This window comes from Musca vetustissima, unplaced genomic scaffold, assembly GCF_032173495.1.
Source record: "Musca vetustissima isolate MV318-11 ecotype Yass unplaced genomic scaffold, APGP_CSIRO_Mvet_v1 utg79270, whole genome shotgun sequence".
NCBI lineage: Eukaryota > Metazoa > Arthropoda > Insecta > Diptera > Muscidae > Musca > Musca vetustissima.
Window position 1 is genome coordinate 24436 of NW_026888161.1, and position 19553 is coordinate 43988.

Below are 19553 nucleotides of genomic sequence, written 5' to 3' on the forward strand. Positions count from 1 at the left end.
TAAATCCAATCGGAAAAAATCTTCCCTATTTTCATTTTGTCGATTTATTTTCTTCTTCTTTAAGTCTTCAACATAATATATGCCCATTGCCAGCCAGTTGAAATTCGTCAAAATTTGAAAGGAATTTGAACGAGTATGTTCTTCTTAATGCATAAAGCTGCGACGGCCGCTTCATATTTCATTTGGTTATCCATTGGATTTGTATTTGGTTATCCATTGGATAGTCTCCAAAGCCCTAGTTGATGTTGTGCGCATTACCCCACATATGTTCTCTTGATTTTTTACATTACATTTTTTGTCCACCAGTCTATAGACGCGTAAGTTAGAGTTGGTCTAATGACGCTCTTGTAGATCCAGTGTATCATCTTTGCATTAAAACCCCATTTGGAGCCTACGGTTCTTCTGCAGAAAGACCAGCATATGTGTGCGTTGTCGATTCTTTCCGGTATGTTGTCTTTCCATTTAAGTTTGACTCCACAAATATATAACTTTATTTGACTCTTCATATTGACTTTATTTAACTCTTCATACTGTCCTATTTTTGTCTTTCTGGTAAAAAGCATATCTCCGTCTTGTATATGTACATTTTAAGGACCCGCCCAAGTGAGAGCGATGTTCAACGAGTTAGCGAGTTAGCATTTCTTCGCCTTTAGAAGTATAACGCCGTCTGCATAACAGGCAGGTTCAAATCCCTCCCTGCATCGTTTCTTGTTCATCGTTGTCCCTGATGGTTAGGTCTGATAAGGCCGGACCAATAGATTTATATATTCATCAATAACTATCTTGTCCCCTTTCAAGTAATCCTCCTCGAAAAACATGATTTTTGGTATAGCCAACTGCTCTGCTACAGTTTCGATTTTTCTTTTATTTCAGTCAAATCAAAACCTTCACATTAGGTCGAACTTAACGATGTTCAACGTGCGAAGTTGTTTTTGCTCAAAATTTAGCTATTTTGAAAAGAAAAACAAATATACATCTATGCGAAGACGACAGTATGGTTCGCAAACATAAGTGCTACCATGAAAACTGCAACACCTCATGACTTCGATAGACAACTAATAGGGACGAAGATCATTTCCAAAGATCCGAAACATCACATAATGGTATAATTAAGGAGAGAGATCCAAATGTAAAAATATAGCCTCTAAATCAACAGACCTATTATATATGATCTAATTTTATTCACACTAATCTTGTTGAGGATGCAATTCAAGAATACAGGGGGAATAGACTTCTCATAAATTTACCTAAATAAATGGTCTTCATGGGAGTCGGTTATGTTCTCCTCAGGTCCCTCATTTTTCTTGTTTATTGTCTCTTTTTCAATGTTTTTTGTGGTTTCGTTCTCGCCATCTTTTGCCTTTCCAATTTTAAAGAAGACGGTTTTGCAAACGTAGTTCGCCTTATCATTAGTCTTGGTCAGACTTGCCATTGAAGACTTTTACATGTCTTAACACAATGAAATTACGTGTATCTTTTTCCTCTCTGTAGAAGCCATTCCATTTCTTCACTCGCAGTGCCATGTTATGCAGACCCAAGACTTCAACAATGTGTTTCTTGTGAACTAACTATCCAACCTCTGACGAAGACAATTTCCCCTCCTTTAAGAAAATGATTCGTGATGTTTTTAACCTACCGGTCGTACCATTTTCGCCGGTCACTGGGTAGCAGAGCTCGACTCTGTATTGCCTCCTAGGTTAGGTTAGGTATGTACGGCTGTTATAACAGCCGTCCATTCGGAAACTATGTCCATTGTGATCATCCTTTATTTGTAGGTATACCTAGAAAGAGACGAAGAAAAAATAGTGGAAGAGTAGAGAGAGAAATAGTGAGAAAGAGGAAGCGGAAGACACATTATTTTAGCCAAGTCAATTTTTTGACAAAGCCTAGAATTTGGTTAGGGTCTATTTTGGAGAAGAAGACTAGATTATCAATTTCATCTGTTCATCCAAACTGTTTATGTCTTCTGCTGATTAGCGATGGACATTTGCAGAGGATGTGCTCAATTGTTTCCACTTCTTCTTCGTCCTCACATAGACGACAGTAATCCTCTCCACTGGAGTCCCACTTAGAAGTGAGAGATCTAACTTTGCAGTGACCAGTAATGATCCCCACAACGATTTTGATCTCCCTCTTGCTGTGATCCAGCAGCGAAGACGTTCTTTTACGAGAGAATTCTGGCCAGATAGATTTAGAGATTCTGCAAGCAGGTTCCCTCAGCCATCTGTTGCCGACTACCTCGCAATGGAACGCGCGGATTCTGCCAATGAAATAGCTAATAGGGGGTTTCACAGATCTCTCAATCAGAAGACTGGACGACTGCGAACCCCCTGGAGCAAGCTCGTCGGCTATTTCATTCCCTTCAATATCATTATGTCCTGGAACCCAGCATAGCCCAACTATCTGTCGTATATCATTCAGAGCGGTCTTACAATCATGAACTGCTTTCGAGTTTATAGTATGCGACTTCACCGCTTTCAGGGCCGCCTGACTACCTACGTAGATAGTCACCGGTCCCGTAATGTCGGTATTAAGTGCTTTTACTATCTCGGCCGCTTTCGTGATTGCAAGAATCTCTGCTTGAAAGACGCTACAATCATTGTTGAGTTTATATGTATAGTTCTGGTTTATATATACCTAATTCCCTGCAGTAGACGCCTGCGCCAGTGCCTTCCTCCATCTTGGACCCGTCTGTGAAGATTGACAGACCTGGTAGAGGTAGGGAGCCACTAGTCCAGGATTCCCTACTAGGAAATTCAACTTTTATGTCATTAAAGTCCCTATGAGGGGGAATATAATCACTGATATGACTATCCCCCCTAAAAAGGCCATAACCTGGCGTTATGTTTAGAATGCTGGCATGACCATAGTTCAGCGATTTCAAGGCATCTGTTTCCCGGAGTCTCAGGGCACACCTGGCCGCCTGGAATTTGATCAGAATATCCAAAGGTTGGAGATTCAAGATTGCATTCAAGGCTGCCTGTGGTGTGCTTCTTAGTGCTCCGGTGATCAGAATCGAAGCCGATCGCTGTACTAGGCTCAGTTTTGCCAGCAGCTTCTTTTTATTCACCCCCTGCCACCAGACAAGACATCCATAAGTAAGTATGGGTAAGACGATCGTCGTATACAGCCAGTGTATAATTCCGGGTCTCAATCCCCAAATCTTGCCTATGGAGTTCTTGCATGAATAGAGTGCCAGCAATCCCTTCTTGGAGCGTTCCTCGACATTCCTATTCCACAGTAACTTGCGGTCTAGGACAGTACCGAGATATTTAGCTTCATCAGAAAGGGTTAAAGTCACTCCACCAAGTGATGGCAGGCGGAAACTAGGAATTTTGTATTTCCTAGTGAAGAGCACCAATTCGGTTTTAGTGGGGTTTACACCAAGACCTTTGGTGCAAGCCCAATTTGACAGGGTTGAAAGCGCACCCTCCAGGATGTCTGATATTGTCGTTATAAACTTACCCCCAACCAAAAAGACTACATCATCGGCATAGGCTACAACCTTTATCCTGAGATGATTGAATTTCATAAGTATCTCATTTATCACCAGAAGCCACAAAAGGGGGGAAAGTACTCCTCCCTGAGGTGTGCCTCTGTTGACAGATTTCCTCACGGAACTCTCTCCTAAGGATGAGTTGATAATTCAGCTTTCCAGCATTCTATCAATCCATTCCGTAAGGAGTGAGGGGATACCTATGTCTACAAGAGCAGAATGGATTGCCTCTAGCTTCACATTGTTGAAAGCTCCTTCAATATCGAGGAATGCTGCCAACGTGTAGCCAGAGGACTCCATATTCTTCTCGATACATCCAACCACCTCATGCAGAGCTGTATCCACTGATCTGCCTTTGATGAAGGCATGCTGGGATTTACTAAGTTTATTACGGTCGATGGTATTTCTAATTTCTGAGTCTAGTAACCTTTCTAAAGTTTTTAATAGAAAGGAAGAAAGGCTAATCGGTCTATAGTCTTTAGGTAACGTATGACTCGGCTTCCCGGCTTTCGGGATGAAGGTCACGGTAACCTCTTTCCATAGACTTGGTATGTACGACAGAAGTAAACAAGCCCTAAAAATGTCCTGCAGAAATGATATTACTCGTTCATCTGCGTGTTGCAGCATGGTCGGTATTATACCATCTGGACCAGGAGATTTATAGGGTTGAAAACTATTTATCGCCCATATCATTTTTGGGTATCTTATAGTGTCTTCTATCAACTTCTCCTCTTCCCTCGTCCGAACTGTAGGCTGATGCACACACTGCGCATCTTCCCTATAGTCCTTACAACCAGGAAAGTGGGTTGATGATAGAAGATCAAGAGTCTCACTACCAGAGTTTGTCCACGTTCCATCACTTCGCTTAATACTTCCTATGGATTTTGGATCCTTAGAGAGTACTCTGCGGAATCTGGTCGCTTCGTTGACTCCTTCGATCGACTCGCTATAGCAGACCCAAGACTCACGTTTAGCTTTCTTGATTTCGCCCTTGTACCTATTGAATTGTCTTTTATAGACATCCCAATCTGTACTGAGCTTTGTCTTACTAGCTCTATTATAAGCTTTCCTTGCAGCCTTCCGAAAGGTTGCAAGGTCCTGTGACCACCATACCGGCTGAGATTTCTTCCCAGGGTATGTTAGAGGACAAGATGCCTCATAGCTCTTCAGAAGAGTGGCCGTGACATTTTTCACAGCTAATTCAACATCCTCAACCGTTTTGAGATCATTACGATCCCGAAAAGAGGCTGCTGTTTTAGCTTTGAATTTGTCCCAGTTCGTCTTCCGAGGATTCCTATAAGGTTTCTGTTTAGCTCTAGAGGTAGGGATCTGGAAGGATATGAGTCTATGATCCGAGAAGGAACATTTCTCAGACACCTCCCAGTTTACGACCCCAGAGTCGTCCATATTTGTGAGGGTTATATCGATGACTTCACCTCTCACCCTATTAACAAAAGTTGGTGTATTGCCTCTATTACAAATTCTAAGATTATAGCTAAGTATAAACTCGAAGATGGACTCACCTCTTGTGTTTGTGTTGCTGCTTCCCCAATAGAAGTGATGTGCGTTGGCGTCACATCCCAAGATGATATCACCAACTCTGCTCATCTCCTCCAATAGGCGGCATACAACAGTGCCGGGTGGGTCAGGAGCTTCATAGGGAAGATAGACGGCAGAGACTATCAGTGGCTTCGTGGTACCTCTGTCTAGTCTTGCTGTCGTCATATCTCCATTGCTGAAATTAGAAAGAAGCATTAAATTTAACTCCTTTTTAGCAAGAATACACGTTCTCACCTTCTCTCCATTGGAGGTAGACAAAAGCGTGTATTTGGTGTCGCCCAGTCCAGTCACCTTACCTTTGTACAGGATGAGCGCCACGTCGATGTTTGAGGAAGAAAGGGTGAGTAGCAGTTCAGCAGCTGCTGCTCTACAGTGATGCAGATTAATCTGAATCACGTTAAGCGCTGGGTATTTAAGCTGGGTATTTAATTTCGGATTCCCGATCTGTCAGATGATTTCGATGCAGCCTCATCTTGTTCAGTTTCCACATCTAACTTGTCAAACAGTTATTTCGTTTTTATTTTATTTTTTGTTTTTGAAGGTAGGGTTGAGATTATTATGATTATCCACATCCCTAGGGGGAGGGGGTACGCCTGTTAGTCGACTAGTTGTCCGTCGCATTTCCCAATTTGTTTCCCATTATTTTTATATTTCCCTTTCGAAGCATTTTTGATCATTGATTTTCAAAAATGTAGTCTTGGGATATTTTGAATATAAAGTGTAGTAGGGTTTGTTATAGTCTCAACACTTTTAATTTTATTGATTTATTAAAAACAAACAAGAAATCCTTTAATAATTTTTATTTCTTTTAATTTGTTGTATGCTCTTTAATTTTACTTTTTGCTATAATATGGAATTGGACTATTGTCCAATAAATATTTTAAAATTATTCTTTTTATTAATTTAATTTAATTAAATTAATTTTTAATTTTTCGGCTCTTTTTTGTTTAAATTATTTTCTCTTTAATTTTTCGGTTTCATTGTTTGTATTTTTTAATAAAAACCTCACTTAAAAATCTGTAAACATCATCTTTCTACATCCCTTCAATACAGTTCATCCACTGGTAATAATACCAATAGCAGCAACATCATGGTTGAGGGTCAACAACAACAGCAGCAGCAACAGCAAAATGGTGGTGCTGGTGCCACATTGGCACAAAGTGCCACAAATGCCAATAGTAGCACCACCACCAACACCAACACTACGAATAACAACAATCCAAATGCAACCAATAACAATAACAACAATGCCAACACCAACAACAATAATAACAACAACAACGCTACCGACAATGATCCAAAAACGAATTTGATCGTTAACTATTTGCCACAGACAATGTCTCAGGAAGATATTCGAGCATTGTTTGTTAGTTTCGGTGAAGTGGAATCGTGTAAATTGATCAGAGATAAAGTGACAGGTAAGCAATGAAACATCGGCGTATGAATTATATTAATTAATTGAATCAATATGAAGGATTCATAATTTTTAATTTAAGAGCTTTTAATCATAAAAATATCTATTTGAAAATATTATTCTATATATTTTATGCTTATTTTATAAAAAATTAATATTCTCTTATTTTATCATTTTTCAATATTTTAGGTCAAAGTTTGGGTTATGGTTTTGTCAATTATGTAAAGCAAGAAGATGCTGAAAAGGCCATATCATCATTAAACGGTTTACGTTTACAAAATAAAACTATCAAAGTAAGTATAAGTATATCAATTGGTCTAATATATATATATATATATATATATATGCAATATTGCCAATTTTTTAATATTCAATTTTCAAAAAATCAGCTTTTTTGTTTTTGTGGCACATCAATGATTTTTGGTACACATATAGAGAAAAATGTTCTGACTCCGAAACCGTTCGCGATCAAATTTTTGGTTGATGCGCGCAAAAGTTATCGAGGTTTTAATTTAGGGCATAAGAAAAAAATCTTAAAATTACTCCGTTTATTATATTGACAAAAACGTTGATATATATCTTCCTCCGTAAAATAAGAATATTAATATATTATAATAATCGTGAAAAAGTTGCACATCTTCGCGAAATATGAGAAAAATATAGGAGATTACGTGAATATTTTCATTATATTAATTACATACATACACCTATAAAATAATTTAAAAATATCTATATAATCTTAACACCATGATGAATCAAATCATATAAAAATCACACAAGTCCGTGTTGCGGTTTGTAAATTACACCGACAACAAAACAAGATATTGGGGAAAAATATTTGTTTTTGGTTCGAAGAAATAATGTCATCGCCGAAAAATTGCCATATATGAAAATAATCACTTCATGTGTATAAGTACACCCTGCGGATTGTACCAAGTAGAAATCTTAAAATAAAACTATATTATGAAATATACATTTTAAATTTCGTCTAAATCGCATAATTATCAAAATCGTTTGATGCGCATGCGGTTTCAAGGAAGTACTGAAGTTTATCTTCCAATCCATGTATATTTTGCGAAACTTCATTTGACGGCTAAGATGTGCCACATGTTGCATTGGAGTACCCAAAAAATCGAAAAACGCGAATAATTTCCGAAAACTCCATATGCCATTAACGCGCATCCGATTTCGGTGCGCACCCTAAAAAAATACATCGATCTATACTGATTTCAATGTGGTCCATTAAGAACCATGGATGTGCCAGCTCACACTATTTTTGAGATAAATTGGGTATATCTCTCTTTCGGCTGAAGTTTATAAAGTTCTCTTTTCGAAAAAGATCAAAATCCCTATGAGGTCATTTATTGAAGCGGAAATAATCCACAGAAAACGCAAATAAATCCGCGATATTTTCAAAAACATTTTTTGCCAAATTTCGTGTTTTTGGAAGGCCAGTTCCCGCCGTTCTAGCAGATGGATTTTCACGAAGAAGATTTTATATCATCCGAAACGTAAAAAAACTTTTTGATCGCGGGAACCCATATCATTCAGTTGACAGATCTAAAAATGTGGCCCGAAAACAAGGTTTTTTAGAAATTTGATCGCACAAAATTCTCAACTTCGGATGAGTATTACTCTGAAGCTGTGCATACTACATACACAAAATACATATCAAATTACGCAGATTCGATTAATCGATTTTTACAAATTCCTGTTTGCGAATTAAAGCTAGCATCATTTAAAGGTAGATGCAGTTAAAATTTTGAAAAATGATACATTAGAGGCGTAGTCCCCATTTTGTTGGCTTCTAGTTTTACTTTTACACGAATACAGTCAAATGAGTGGCTTAATCACAAATCGATAGAGAACATAAAAAAACTGGTTCGCCTCAACCTGTTTTTACACATTTTTTTACATTAAAGTGTAACGTTTGGAGGTCAATATCATGAACAGTTTGCAACGACCGATCAATTAACCCAAAACTATTCACTTTTTTCATATACTTAAGTAATTCTGAGTTATAAAGGTGTTAACCTCCGCTTCAGCTATGTTAAAGAATTGGCAATATATACCCAAAATATATATTGTTTACATTAATGCCCATCTGAGATTTTGAACATTTCCTTGTATTTAAAAAATGAGCAATGATAATCAAAGACCTCCATACATATGGAATCATTTCCGATTATTACAATCCGATACAGGAGAATCTTGATAATTTAAATATATTAATATTCACGATTGTTCTTGGGCCTGGTCTCCAAAAATTATTCCAAGTCTACGACTTTTGTATATTAGTGACCTAATATTTCCTTTTATCAACGCAATTTTTATTAACAATTTTTAATTAATTTCATTTATTTTTTTAGGTATCTATTGCCCGTCCTAGTTCTGAATCTATTAAAGGTGCTAATTTATATGTCTCTGGTCTTCCCAAAAATATGACACAACCAGATTTGGAACAATTATTTAGTCCATATGGAAAAATAATTACCTCAAGAATATTATGTGACAATATAACGGGTAAGTAAATATATTCAAATAAAAAATTATAATTTTTAAAAAGTGAATTTTTCTAAAATATATATATATATATATATATATATATATATATATATAAACAATTGCAAAACCGTAGTTTCAGGGAAGTGAAAATCATTTTAAACTGAATAAAAATGAGTCGACAATATTTTTAAACAAAGAACATAATAACGTAAGATAACACGAACATACAGATACAAAAAATTGACCCCAAAGAGGGGCACAGTTCACATATAAACCCATTCCAGAGATTTGCTCTCAAATAAATTAAGGAGCGTTTATATCCGACGTACCATCCAGAACTGATATATTAGGGGGTAATTAAAAAATGTCCGTAGTTTAGATAGCGGTTGTTGTTGTGGCAGTTGCAGAGCAGCAACGTGTCGTGTTACTGCTAGTTCACATGGTGCATGTGTTAGGTATCGAGCCGACAATTCTTGCCCAATAGGAATTGAGCCAAACAACTCGTGTTTGTCTGCACAGCTGCTTCTCCTCTGCTGCGATTGATGCGGGATGGTCTCCGATTATGATATTGACACGATATTGCAATATCACACGATATTGCACTATGATAGGGGAGTTCCTGACGATAGCACCCAAGCAAGCACTGCATCGACAACATGTAATTGTGTCGATGGACGTTTAAGATCTTCGTCTCCTCATGATGATGGTCCACTAGAGTCATGAGGAGACACCCTGTTGCAGTTCTCAAGGCAGTATTCTGGATATTCTTCGACTGCGTATCACTTACATTTGCAATCCACACTGGCGTTACACTGACTGGCCTATTGCTTTATAAGAGGTCACTTGGTGCTCTTTGTCAGAGCCCCATGCTGCCGGCTAGCTATATATGGGAACTAAATCTAAATCTCAACCGATTTTCACGAAACTTAGCACACATCAGTCTAGACCTAATTCAGAACCCTATGCCACTTACCTTAAATTTATATGGGTGCTATATATAAATCTGACCCGATTTGGAACGAAATTTGGCACACGAAATTCTCCTCTCCTATACATCAGAAGAACATAAAAATGTTTTGTCTTCAAACTGAACTTTATGGTAAACACAAATTAAATTACTTTTTTATTTAATTTTACAATAGTTTTAATTTACTTTTGTTTATGGTTATTTTAAGTAATTATTTTATAAATATTTTTATAATTTTTTCCCCTACACAACACTAAACACTCTCGTCGTCCTTATTAGGCGGGCCTATTGACCAGGGTATGTTGTTGTTTTTATTATTATTATTATTTTCATATAATAATTTCTGTTTGTTGTGTTAATCATCATTTCAATTTTGTTTTATCATTTCATATATTTTCGTAAATCATTTTAAAGTTTCAGAACGCTTAGAAATGCTCCTAATAAAAAAATTAAAATAAACGAACATAAAACCAGTCGCCAAGCTAATACATAAACATTTACATAACATTACATTTTGTTTTGTTCTTTGGAAAATATTTATGATTTATTTAAAAACTGTTACTTTTATTTTTTAATTTTCAAGGTCTCTCAAAGGGCGTGGGCTTTATACGTTTCGATCAGCGTCACGAAGCCGATCAGGCCATAAAAGCCTTAAATGGCACCATACCCAAGAATGCCACTGAACCGATTGTGGTGAAATTTGCCAACAATCCAAGTAACAACAAGGCCTTCCAGCCGTTAACTGCTTATTTGACACCACAAAATCCAAGGACTCGCGGTTTTCCGGCAGCAGCGGCTGCTGGAGCTGCTGCTGCGGCCGCTGCAGCCGCCATACATCCCACAGCTGCAGGACGTTATAGGTATGCTTATGAATACATTTTATTTTTAAAGAAAAGTAGTTATTTTTCATTCCTTTTGTTTTATTTTCCAGCTCTGTCATTTCCCGTTATTCGCCTTTGACTGGTGATCTATTGGCCAATTCCATGTTACCCGGCAACCCCATCAATGGTTCTGGTTGGTGTATTTTTGTTTATAATTTGGCCCAAGAAACCGAGGAGAATGTCTTGTGGCAGCTATTTGGTCCATTTGGTGCTGTACAATCAGTAAAGGTGAGGAGAAAAAATTTCCACCTGCCTTAGTGATATCCTGTATATTTCTTTGTTTTTTTGTTTCCTTCCAGGTTATACGTGACTTGCAAACAAATAAATGCAAAGGTTTTGGTTTTGTTACCATGACCAATTACGAAGAGGCCGTATTGGCCATACAATCCTTGAATGGCTATACATTGGGCAATCGTGTATTACAAGTCAGCTTTAAGACAAATAAAACTAAACAAACGTAATTATTAACAAAATTGACTGCTGTTGTTAACCATCATCATCACCACCACCACCTACAACAACATCATCACCACCAAAACCATCCCAATCATCCTTTTGCTGGCAATAATCATCACCATCATCATCATCATTTGATGGCAAATCTCAATGCCACCAGCAGCGCCACCATTAATAAGGCAACTTCCTCCTTATCCACGGCATCACTTGTCCATCCAGCATCGGTAAATAAAACATGGATAAATAAGAATATTTGCGGCAATTTACTAACCACCGGTAAAAGTAATAATGATGTTAAGGCAACAACAACAACAAAAGATGCGTCGTCATCATCAACGACGACCACAACTACTGCTATTTTAAGCTGCTCCACAACACAATCATCATGTACAACAACAATGACAACAACCACAACGACATTAAGCACCAACATCAACAACCTTTCCAAATTAACCGTAACAAGTAACAACCAGAATAACAACAACAACAGCAATCAATGTATGAATAACAAAAAAACGAAACAAGATTCCGAACAACCACACCACCAAACAAATAATCTAAAAACTAACCAAACACAATCAACATCCTTATTGTTATCATCATCGGCATCATCATCCCAACAACGTTCATCTAATCTTTCTTCCTCCTCCTCTACTTCATTCACAAATAATACGTCCACAATAACAGTCGCATCTGTATCGGGTTCCTCGAATACCACAACCAACACAACTACAAATACAAGTAGTAATGCCACATCCTCCTCCATACAGACAACAACAAATTCCACATCATCTATGATTAAGACTTCGAGTAAATTTGTCTACAACAAACCACAAAATCATTATGAACTCTTACAACAACGCCTCCATATGCAACAAGAGTTTGCTCAACTTTTCACCAGTTTGGCTCAACAACATCAGCATCATCAGCCATTTGGTGCGGGCTCAGCTTCCAGTTCACAGGCGGCTGCAGCAGCAGCCGCATTTAATAATCCCTCTTTGGGTGCAGCAGCTGCATCAACATCGGCAGCTGCGGCGGCTGCTGCTGCTGCGGCTGCCTCATCGAATGCTGCCAAGAATTCGTTGTCATCATTTTTGCCATTTTCAAATTGGTTTTTCTAAACGAAAGTAATTTAACGCGTTTGAATCGAAATTGCGGATTGGAATTTATTAAGAGGAATTTTTTTTTGCAGTTAAAAAAGGGAAGTATGTTGTGCATGGAATATCTTTAAGAAGAAGAAGGTCATTAAGTTGTTCTATGGATAGAATGCCGTTGGGGGTTTCTATGGATTAGAAGGTCATTGATGTTTTCTATGCCCAGAAGGCCGTTGAGGTCTTCTATGGATAGAAGGTCGTTCTTTCTTTTCTATATACCGAAGATCTGAAAATTTCTATAGATAGAATACCGTTGAGCTATTCTGTAGATAGAATACCTTTGCGTTCATCTATAGACCTTTGAGCCCTTCTATTGAAAGAAGTTTTTTGGACTCTTCTATAGACCTTTAAGCTCTTCTATTGATAGAAGACCTTTAAGCTCTTCTTTTGATAGAAGACCTTTAAGCTCTTCTATTGATAGAAGACCTTTAAGCCCTTCTTTTGATAGAAGAAGCTCTTCTATTGATAGAAGACCTTTAAGCTCTTCTATTGATAGAAGACCTTTAAGCATTGAATACATTTGAGATCTTGAGGGCTCTTCTATAGATAGAAGACCTTTGAGCGATTTAAGGCTTTTGTGCTCTTATATCTTAGATCTTATATAAGATCTTGAGTTATTCTATTGACAGAAGTCCTTTAAGATCTTCTATTTATAGAAGATATTGGAGCTCTTCTATTGATAGAAGACCGTTGAGCTCTTCTATTGATAGAATACCCTTGAGCTCTTCTATTGATAGAAGATCTTTGATCTCTGCTATTGATAGAAGACGTTTGAGCTCTTCTATATATATATATATATATAAGATCTTTGAGCTATTCTTTTCATAGAATACATTTGACCTTTTTTGTAGAACCTTTTATCAATACAAGTCCTGAGGGTTCTGCTATCGACAGAAATATTTTGAGCTCTGCTTATGATAGAAGTTTTGAGCTATTTGAGGCCATTTTTCGAAAGAAGACCTTTCAAGATCATTTATCGGTAGAAAGCCTTTAAGTTTTTCTATAGATATAGGATTTCTGAGGCTTTTTCCAGAGATAAAAGACCTTCTGTAGGCATAAACTCTTAATAGAAGTGCTCTTTATGGGTAGTAGTTTTTAGAATCCTAAAAATATAAGTCCTCCTTCTCCCCCGATTGTTGAAAGGCCTTGAAACCTATGGGGCCTTCTATAGAAATATTTTATTATACGGATTTAAAAGGGGACAAAATATTTTTTAAGGATTTTAATTCTACTACTTCGCTCTGAGTCCTTGTTCTGGTCATTTGTTAACTTAATGTAAAATCGGGTAATTTGTGGAGCCATTTGTAAACTTTAAATTTTACTCTTTTCTCAAAGGGAAACATAACTTAACAAATTTTAAATTTTATTATTTTTATTGGAGGTTAATATGCCGAAAATCTATATTTTAATGCAATTTTAAAATAATCAAACCATAGCTAAAAATCAATTAATGGTTGGACATGCAATTTCCGTCTATTAAACCCTAAAAAACCATTCACAACTTATTTTAAATATTCATTTTTCTCAAAGGAAAAAATAACCTAAAAATGTAAAATTTTATTATTTCTATTGGAGGTTGGTATACCGAACATTTAAATTTTTAATGAAATTTTAAAATAAACAAACCATGACTAAAAGCAATTAATGCTTGGACATGGAATTTTCATCTATTAAAATCTAACCTAAAAAATCATTCACAACTCATTTCAAATATTTCTGCTACATTTTCATATACACCACACATTTCTCATAGATAGATTTTAGTCATCAATTTCATCCATCAATTCAATAATCAATACATTGTTATTGAAAACACAACAAATATATATTTTATATAATATATGAATTTCATTTATAATATTTTATTTACAATTAATTGAATATTTTTTCAACACACCATCCCCTCCAAATAATAATGAATGCAATTACATAGAAAAAGAAAAAAACAAATGATATATAAATAAATATTTTATAGAATAATTGCTAAAACAAAAAAAATGTAGTAAAAATAAAATACAAATATTGTGTGACATCTATATACAAACAACAAACATACATATATATTTATCAAATTATTAAAATAAAAACACAAACAATATACATAAATACAAACTTAAAAAAAAAAACAAACCTCGTGTTATCATAACAAAAACGAATCCTTATAAACAATATTATGTATTTTCTAAATGTATTCAAATATTTATGTTTCATATTGAGTAATTTTTTCTTTAAAGGATAAGGCTGGAAATGGCATAGAAAACAATAACGAGAAAAAGCATAATAATATAATAAATAACAATTATCCTTTTCCATCTTATCTCTAACCTATATTACCTTTACAAATCATTTTAAAATATCCCATATAAAAAATATAATTTAAATTTATCTTAAATTCTTTATACACATTTTGGTAAGCAAATATAAATTGAATTTAATTTGAATTTTGTTAAAACATATATTACAATAATAATAATTTCCATATACATTTGTATAACAAACAAAAACAATTGTGTTGAAAATTAAAAATATTTTTTTTTTGCTTTATATGGTATATTCACCAAATTATGTCTTATAATCACCATATATTTTTTGTAAAATCAAACTCTAATTGTTGTCAAAGAAAACAAAAATGGAAAATTCCTCTACAAAACAAACCAAACAAAAAACTCATTGTGTTTAATGTAAAAATAAATTATTACATTTTATATATAACTATCGAAAAAAGTAAAACAAAACAAAGCAAAAATATTATTGTCATTCTTATATATAACATATATTTAATATAAAAATCTCAAAAAATGAAACAAAAACTAAACACATTAGAATTATATATAAAAAACCAGAAAAATCCAAACCCGTAAAAATAGTTTATAAGCCTGCATTATCTATTTTTGTTGAATTGTTGTTCTTTTATTTAAATTCATTTATGTGTTGGGTTAGGAGGTTAACCTAACCAAAGTCTATATATTTCCTCTCTCTATTTACATATTTTTTCAGAAATTACATTTTTAAACACAAGAATTTACTTTATTTTAATGTGTTTGTTTTTTCTTTCTATCTTTTTGTGAAATATTTAAACCAAACCACTATATGATTTTTTTCTAGTCTTCAAGTTAAGTTTTATATATATTTTTTCTATTTATGTTTGCTTTCAACCTATTCATTTTTAATTTAAGAAAAGAAGTTTCATTGTTTGTGTTTTTTAAAACCATTTTTGGTAATTGTTTCTTAAACTTGTTAATTTCGTTCTGTTTGTTTTACTTACTTTTACTGTTCAATTGTATTTTATTTAATAAGGTTATGTTCAATTTCTATTTTTCTCCACAACTTTCTTTTTGGAATCAAAATAAAAGGAACAAAATGTTATGAAAACAACATTTGGATATTTTTATTTATTTATTGTTTACTTTTAGATTTCACAACAGATCCTACGTTCTTGTGGGAATCTGTACCGCTGGTTTTATTTATTTGCTATTGTGCCGCAAACATTGACCTTCAAACTTCAATATATCTCTTAGAAAAGTTCCCGATACCTCGCGAATTGTTTTCTCAACATCCTCGGCCTTTTTGAGGTCATGTTGATCTTATCCCAGTTCGTCTTCCGAGGGTTCCTAAGCCTGGCCTTATAATAAGAGAAGAGAAAGAAGCATATTAACCCTGGTCGTGTTTATGCGTATTCACAGTGGAATTGGCATCACAGCCTATGCCACTAACGCCATCCTAGGATATATTAAAATTGTTTATATCCCATAATAAATGCTATGGTTACACACATTAAGATCCGAACAGGCCTGTGCATTTGCGTCTACCTTATAACAGAGATTTTTTTAAATATTTATTTAAGGACCACCAACAGAAATGGTTTTTTAAATAGCCGTGTTTTTTAAATATTTTTGAAAGAATACCAACAAGCATGTATTTTTTTAAATTTTTTTCAAGGACTCAAACAAGCGTGGTGTTTTTAAGGCCTCGATGAATAGCAAATGACATGCATTTTTTAAATATAATAAATATATTTAAAAATATTGTTTAAAGGCCTGACATAGGCGTGCATTTCTTAAACATACATTTTAAAGGAACTAGATAAACCGACAACGTGAACAATTCCGATCGTGTGTTGTCAAGTCATTATATATGACCGTAGCGCCATTTATTCTCGAACAAAAACAAACTCGTTGGAATTTGCCCCTAGGATTTACTTTCAATTCATTTGAAGGCCGTCGTTCTGTTTTTCAACCAAACTCAGAGTTTTTCCCAGTTACATAAGAGGTGATGGAAACAATATCGAGGTGACCACCTGGCATGGTATCTTATGGCCAGCGTTAGACGCATGTAGACTACCCTACTGTATCACTTGAAATTACCAAACTTGCACTGGTCCCTGGTATGCTGTCCACCGCATCCGTAACACTTGGTCCGTCATGCATTATTTGTCTTCGATGTGTACCTTCAATACAGGAGGATCCACTGCACCAGTTGCTACGCTTTTCATTTCCAGTGCTGTCAATAGTAACTGTGTTGTAAAAATTCTATTCTATCCAAAAACTCTCCACACCCGCAATGAGTTGCTGCTTTTCTAAGACGTAGGATATATTCTGCTAACGATCCCTCTTTTCCTTGAATGATTTGACGAAACTTTATTTTTCTTTTTGTCAAAATGATTCATCAATGTAGACTTGATTTCTTCGAATGTGAAGTCTTGCGGCACCCTCGGGCTTATTAAGGTTTTAACTGCCCCGACCCCATGTACACAAGAATATCATTTTTGTATTCAGCCTCTGGAATACGACTCAGCTTGAAGGCTCACTCGAAAGGAGTAAAATAATCTTCAACTAACGCCACCGTTGCATTCGGGTGAGCAATATTTGCACGATGGTCTTCAAGTCCTCTGTATCTACCCTGTAATAAAGGTAGTCGACTCTACGTCGATGAATTTAACGACTACCACAAAAATATATCGACTACCGGTCAAACTGCCGACAATGCTTTTGATCGGCGAATTTTATATTATGTTGCCGACAAATTCATCGGTAACATTCCGAGTAAGACTTCGTCTTTGACTAATCTAATTAAATATATATATTTCATTTTTTAAATTCAAATTTTTAATCACTTTTATATAAAAAGTGGTCTTATTTCTAAACAAAGGCACAAAACATAAAAAGTACAAAATTGAAAACTAAACTAATAATTTTTTAAGGTTCAGACACTACTTTACAAATTACCACTGATTATTAATATAACCGGTGATGTAGTCGATGAAAATTCGTCGATGTAGTCGATGAAAAGTTTGTAGACAGAATACCGTTGAGTCATAAATAGAAAACCTTGGGCACTTCTATAGAAAGAAGTTCTTTAAAATAAGTTCCCTTGAGCTCTTCTGTAAATGGAATACCTTTGAGCTATTCTATTGATAGAAGACCTTTGAACTGTTTTATTGATCATGTGAGCTCGGCTATAGAAAGAAGTATTTTGAGCTCTGATCTACTCTTTTAAGATCTGCTATGGATAGAGCAACTTTGGGCTATCGATAGAAGACCTTTGAGGCCATCTATCGAAAGAAGCCTTTGAGTTCATCTATCGATAAAAGACTTTCCAGCTCTTCTAAAGAGAGAAGATCTTTTAGATCTTCTGAAGGTGTAAGAAATTTGAGCTCTTAATCGAAGTTCTCTCTATAGAAAGGAGTTTCTCGAATCCTAAAAAGAAATATCAACAGTACAGAGCGATGCTGCTAGATCAATACATAACACCTTCCAAATGGGATCAATGTCATTAATTGTCTTCTTAAAGAATTCCGAAGAATCCTTAATCTACGGTATAAAGTTAACTGCACAAACCGCAGTTTCGTTGTTAATGGAGAGGCCCTTCATATACCTATTGACTGACAACCAATGATCGGGATCAGGGATGGTTGAGTAGAAGTATTGCTATGCTTTAACATTTTCTGGGACCGTTGCTTCGAAACGGTACGTTTGGCTTTCGCCTTTTCCTTTGCTATCAGGAGATTCCTTATCGGTAATTGAATCCCTATCCTGTTTCATGAAATTAATTGCTCTCCGCCAGATCTTTTTGTCGTTGACTTTTTTAGCAATAACAAATTTGATTGTTGTTGTGGCAGTCATATTTCTTCTGCACAATGTTCTGAGGCAAGATCTATTAATATGGTCACCCAGCTAGCGAAAGTCAGCTGTTTTTTTTTTCTCAATTCTAAGTCATCGAGGGTAATGGGTTTGGGTTAAGTTCGTTTATATATTTGCATTGTTTTTGGAGCTGCTTTTGTGGACGTCGGGAATGAGGTTGCCAGATCAACATGAGTGGAATTTTTGAGCTTAGAAGAGTGAGTGGTTTTGTAAGGACTCCACAGAAGGTTTTTGAGTGCTGACTCGAAATCGAACATACCTCATACTATGGTAAATAATTTATATAATTTAAATAATTATTATTTTTATATTTAACTTGTTTACGTTTTTAAACATATTTTTTTAAATAATTTTCATATACAATAAAAAATAATTTGATAAAAAAATATGCAACAGCATAGCCACAAGCATTAAAATAGTAATGGCAATGAGAAAAATGAAAGAATTTTTCGAATACAACGAATAGTTTTTTATAAGAACATACATTCCTTTTTTCAACAAAATTTGTATAATTTATTTTTAAATATAAATTATTTAAAATAATTCTTACTATATATCTAGGAAATAAAAAATCTTAGAAACTTGAAAGTATTGAATGAAAAAAAAAAATAAATTTTAGATTATCCATTTCATACACAATACCGTGAACAGCAACTAAACGAAACAGAAAACACATGCGTTTCATACGAAAGCAAAACGATTTTTTTAAACAAAAAGAAATACAAAACAAAATATCTAATTCACCATAACATTTTTTAAAAAAAATCCTACAACACATCTGCCAAAACAAAGGAAAATTAATGGAATCAATAAGAATGGAAATAACAAGTAAATTAATGTGAAAATAAAAAAAATACAAATTTAGTGAAAAAGAAAATAAAAAAACTCCAGTCCCCTGACATGAAATTTCAAATCAATTATTGACAACAAGAAAAAAACCACAATAGTAAATTATAAATATTATATTGCTAATATGCTAC

The 19553-nt window shown here is 34.9% G+C and overlaps 2 protein-coding genes across 2 annotated transcripts; both read left to right on the forward strand.

Moving 5' to 3' along the window:
- The first annotated feature begins 6266 nt into the window (after positions 1-6266).
- On the forward strand, positions 6267-11369 carry LOC133335989 (ELAV-like protein 2). Its single transcript, XM_061544281.1, has 7 exons — positions 6267-6474; positions 6660-6763; positions 8840-8993; positions 10222-10239; positions 10526-10802; positions 10874-11051; positions 11123-11369. Exons 1-7 carry the CDS (start codon positions 6393-6395, stop codon positions 11282-11284), a joined length of 975 nt encoding a protein of 324 aa, XP_061400265.1. The 5' UTR covers positions 6267-6392; the 3' UTR covers positions 11285-11369.
- Positions 11370-11416: 47 nt separating this feature from the next.
- Positions 11417-12400, forward strand: LOC133335990 (uncharacterized). Its single transcript, XM_061544282.1, has 2 exons — positions 11417-11741; positions 11805-12400. The coding sequence occupies exons 1-2, from the start codon at positions 11417-11419 to the stop codon at positions 12398-12400; spliced, it is 921 nt and encodes a 306-aa protein (XP_061400266.1).
- Positions 12401-19553: the final 7153 nt, after the last annotated feature.